The sequence below is a fragment of the Arachis ipaensis genome, chromosome B08 (genome assembly GCF_000816755.2).
Source record: "Arachis ipaensis cultivar K30076 chromosome B08, Araip1.1, whole genome shotgun sequence".
In the NCBI taxonomy this organism is placed as follows: domain Eukaryota; kingdom Viridiplantae; phylum Streptophyta; class Magnoliopsida; order Fabales; family Fabaceae; genus Arachis; species Arachis ipaensis.
In genome coordinates, this window is record NC_029792.2 from 121,851,816 (window position 1) to 121,856,961 (window position 5,146).

General features: G+C 27.7%; 1 protein-coding gene across 1 annotated transcript; it reads right to left on the bottom strand.

The window, feature by feature from the left end:
* LOC110266087 (transcription initiation factor TFIID subunit 11-like) lies at positions 1,334–3,672 on the bottom strand. The gene is made up of 2 exons (XM_021109926.1): positions 3,418–3,672; positions 1,334–2,332 (listed from the first exon to the last, which is right to left on the bottom strand). Exon 2 carries the CDS (start codon positions 2,281–2,283, stop codon positions 1,369–1,371), a length of 915 nt encoding a protein of 304 aa, XP_020965585.1. The 5' UTR covers positions 2,284–2,332; positions 3,418–3,672; the 3' UTR covers positions 1,334–1,368.

The window sequence follows — 5,146 nt, forward strand, 5'->3', positions numbered from 1 at the left end:
AACCGACCGGTCCGGTTCGATTTTCAGAACCATGCACATGATTATGAAAAGAAACTAGGTAAGAAAAAAAGATTCAACAAATGTTAGGAAGAAGACATCAAGCCAATACTAGACCAACTATTTCAAGATAAAAGCTCTATGCATGTACATTTAAAAGGTTTCAAAAGCAAAGAAAATATTTTAGTATTATCTACATATTTTTACTTTTATTATTTTTGGGTTTACATTCTATCAATTTGTTTGGGAGATAAAATCCCAAAAAATTAAAGTTTGACGGTGATTTTAGAAAATATGAGAATAAATAGAATTCACCCTTACCAAATTATAAATATTTAATTTAAAATTTTAAAAAGTGAATTTGTTGACAATGAATGATCCTTTTTTATTTTTCAATTTTCGAAAAGTGAGTTTGTTGACTATGAATTATCCTTTTAATTATTTTTTAACTTTTAAAAAATACAATACACCAATTAGCAAATTCAGAGTATCATGTTTCAATAAATAACAATATTACACCATTTTTTTGTAAATCACCCACCTCAGTATGGTATATAAATTAAAAGATGTCAAAACACACAAATTAAAAGTGGATTTGATTGAATTCATCATTTGGATTGATAGTCAATAACACTCTGAAAAGCACCGGCCAATGCTCTCACTCTGTTCTTTCTTGCTTCCAAAAGCTTGCTTGCTGTCTCTTCAATCACCCCATTTGATACTTGAGCCTCCTTTTTCCCATGCATCATTACACCTTGTGATGATGATGACGACGGTGATGGTGATAGTGATGGTGATGACGATGGCAATGGCGAGGGTGATACTTCCACCTTTTCCTTCTCTTTGTTCTCTTCTTTGAGTTGATGATGTTCTTCTTCTTGTTGTGTTGCTTGATTTTCATTATTATTGCTTTCTAGTTCCTTCACCTTGTTATCTTCCACTTTTATTACTGGCTCTTCAGCATTTTGCTTTTCTTCTTCTTTGATCTCATCAACTTTTGCTTCTTCTGCTTCTTCTTTAATCTCATCAACTTTTGCTTCTTCTGCTGTTGAATGATTAAGTTCTAAGTAGTTGTTGTTACTTTCTTCTTGATTTGCGGTTGCGATGACTTTCTCATTATCATCATCTTCATTTTTCTTATCGTCTTCATTCTCTTCTTTATCTTCTTTTTCTTCATGTTCTTTATCTTCTATTTTCTCTTCTTCTTTCTCTTCTTCTTCTTCGTGTTCTTTTTCTTCTATTTTCTCTTTTTCTTTCTCCTCCTCCTCTTCTTCTTCCTCTACTATTTTCTCTTTTTCTTTCTCCTCCTCCTCTTCTTCTTCCTCTACTTCTTCGTGTTCTTTTTCTTCTTCTTCTATTTTCTCTTGTTTTTCATATTCTTGTTTTTCTTCTTCTTTTTCTTGTTCTTCTTCTTCTGATGATGTTGAAATAATTTTTTTCTTTATTATCCTCGTCTTGAGTTTGAACTTGATCGTCATATTCTTCGACCTTCTGATCATGATAATTGTCATGATCATGAACAAGATCATGGTCGTTTTGATCATCATAAAATTCAATATCAGACAAATTATCAATATTATTTTCTTGATAATTATCCAATATATTTATCACCTCTTCTTTTTCTTCATTTATAGCTTCCTTAACTTCTTCCTCATTATTTCCAACTTTATCCAACTTCTCTAAAAAAATATCTTCACCATCCTTCTTTGTTGAGGAACTACTCTTTGCAACCTTTGTTGAGCCAACAACCTTCTTAGTATTTGTTAAAGAAATTGAAGAGACACTTTTCTTGGCACCACTTTTAGCACCACCACCAACACTAGTTTTTGTTGCTTCCTTAACATTACTACTAGTAATGGGCCTGGACTTAGAAGTGGTAATATTAGTGATACTCTTAACAGGCCCAATGGATTTTTTAACTGATATGGGCCTGTCTCTTGGGCCTGGGGAAACAAGCTGTTGTCTCGAAGGAGAAGGTTGTTTCTTGAGTTGGGCCTCAGATGGTGGAATGGGCTTATCAAAAGAACTTCTTCTAATGGGCTTGCTATTATTGTTATTTGAAGAAGGGTCATTATTGGGCTTTACTGTGAGTTTTGGTATTTGAGTACCTTTGGATTTGAGGCTGTTTGGACCATTTTTATCTGAGGTTGTTGTTGACTTTTCTTTAGAGGTAGTTGTTGCTTTTATTGGGGTTCTTTTTGTTGTGTTTGAGATTTGAGAAGAATTTGAAGATGTTGAAGTTTTCTTCTCCTTTCCAACACCACCACCATTAGGTTTTGTTGCCATATATGAATATGTAACAAGGTGGCTTCAATTATGAATCCTAGGGAAGATCCTGCAAATTACCAATAAATGATCTCAATAAACATTTCACAAAACTAAAAAGCTTTCCTGACAAAAAAAAAATAACTAAAAGGGTTTAGATAAATTTCTTTAAAATATTTGTTTTCTTTATTTTGGTTTTTATATTTTTTTTGTCCGATAAAATTTAAAAGACATTTCTATTTTAGACACTATCGTTAGTTTGTTCTGTTAAATAATCACGAAATACATCTTGTAACATCAATATTTCAACTTACTTAACAGAATAAATTAACAACGATAACTAAAATAAAGATTTATTAACAGATGTATTCATCATCTTTTCATGACTCAAACAACTTTATTATTGTGGCTTTGGGACATCAATTCTAAAAAAAGTTAATAAAGTCAACAATAATTATATTATATTGACATTACAAATTAGCTATCAATCAGTCATGTATAAAAATATGAAATTACTTCACTATTAAACATTATAAACAATATAATTATATATTTATAATCAAAATTCATAAGTAATATAATTAAATAAATTCTATCTATAATCAAAATACAAATAGAAGAACAAAAATAATGTAGTGGTTAATTTTGACATAAAAAAATTGATTTTGTTGTAAAGTAAAACATGATTTCAAATATATCCCCCACACACATTCCACCATGATATTTTAAAAAAATAAATTAAAGAAATAAATTGGGCATGAACATGGAAGAAAAAAATATCAACGTGACCTAAAATATTAGTGACATGATTAATATTAAAGAATGTCAAACTTGAGATTTGGATTTGGAGTTTTAAGCATATAAACTTGTACAAAATTACAATTAATTGGAGAATATGGTAACCTTAATAATATGATTAGTTGATCATCACCATGTATGAATTTTCTTTGATATACAAACAAGAACATGTGAAGCAATGATTAATCAAATTCCATATTGTTTTTGGATTTTGGGATTTACAAGGAGGAGAAGCAAGCAATATTCAAAATTCGAAAGATGAATAAAAGAAAAAAAGTAAATAAAATAAAACAAAAAGGAAGAGTAAATTTGCAATAACGAAATTAAATAGAAAAGGTTCAAGTTCAGATAACGTACCTTGATAAAATTAAAGAAAGTTCATGGAAGAGTGAATTTGTGGGCACAAAGCAATAATCAAATGAAATTGCTTTGAAAGATGAGAATATATGAAGAGAGAGACAAAAAGGAACAAAATGATTGGTTAAAAAGAGAAAAACCAGAAAAAAAAGGTTGGGATTGGGAATTTGGAGCCTTAATAATATCATGAATGCACCGCAAATCACGCACTAACTCAAAGATGGTGAATGGCGTTTTTTCTTTTTTCTTTTTTTTTTCTTTCTTTTTCTTGAAGGCATTGGTCATTCAATGCCATTATTATATCATAAAAATACTACTAATTTTTTTTCATTTTAATTTTAACTAAAAAATGTCTCTTGAATTATTATTTCTATTCTATTTATTTTATTATATAAAAATCAAATTTTTTGTACTTAATCATAAAACTAATGTAATATACTTATATCAAATTATATTCTTAATATAAAAATACAAAATTTTATTCCTTCTATTTTTATTTTACCATTATAAAAGACCATATATACTAGAAGAGAATCTTATTTTTTTTACCAATTACTTTTTTATTAGGTAATTTTTACACCAATTTTTTTTCTTCCTTTGAGGTGCCGTTGCAAAAAGGCAACTGTCGTGGACACAAGTCACCACACCCTCTAACTGCTCGTCACTCGATGCTATATATAATATGTTAGTCATGGACCTTTCAAGAACCATAGTGTTATCATATATGCATAAATAATAAAAATTTAATGTTTGAACTTGCTCAACTCATTTATCTTTTTATATGATGTATTATAGTGTGGAATTACATTCAATTTGTGTTACGCAATGGTATTATGGTTTGTATTGTAGTATGAAATTATATTTAATTTGTATTGCAGAATGATATTATGGTCTAATTAGAGCTTTTACTTTATAACTGTGTTATAATTTTTTCTCATCGTTTTCTCTCGGATATCAAGTTAGCGTATTTTTATTTATTATTATTGAAATAGTTGTGATATGAAATTAAAAAATAAAAACTCTCACACTCAATTCAATTTATTGTAATCTATCTCTTCTATTTTTTTATTTTGTTTATTTATTTAATTTTTTTATTTTTATTATGAATTTTATTATTTTTATCTTTTATATATTAATTTATTGTAACTCTTTTCAAGTCACATGTGAAGTCTTTTCAATATTAAAATTGTGTCCCTAATGTGCTTAATTTTATTGATTTATTAATTATGTGAAACCAAATTTAATTGTTACCAATCCTAATATTAATAATACAAAAATTATGAATTTCTTAATTTATTTTTATTTATTTTACAATGAGTCAATAACATTGTGAAGTATGAATTGTTAGGATAAAGTACCATTTCATAAGTACAAACAATTAGATGTTAGACAAATTCTATTCTACCAAAATATTCATCTTCTTTTTCAGTTCCAAATTAACACTTCTTAAATAGTAATAGCATATTTAATTTTTCAACTCAAAAGTCTTGGCAAAGATCATAGCATTCTTTCTTTCATGTGTAGAAATCTCAATTTAGTTTCAAAAAATTTCGGTAATATGTATATATATTTTCTAGTTCATAAATAAAGATAAGGAATCTTAAAAATAGATTCTACAAGTTACATATTTTAAAGGGATAGGATACTATATAATTTGATGATATAATAACAATAATACTAATCTCTTTAATATATTAAAATTGAAATTTTTTCCAAACTAATATGAATG

Coding starts and splice junctions, on each gene's coding strand:
- LOC110266087 (XM_021109926.1), bottom strand. CDS start 2,283: ATGGCAACAAAACCTAATGGTGGTGGTGTTGGAAAGGAGAAGAAAACT.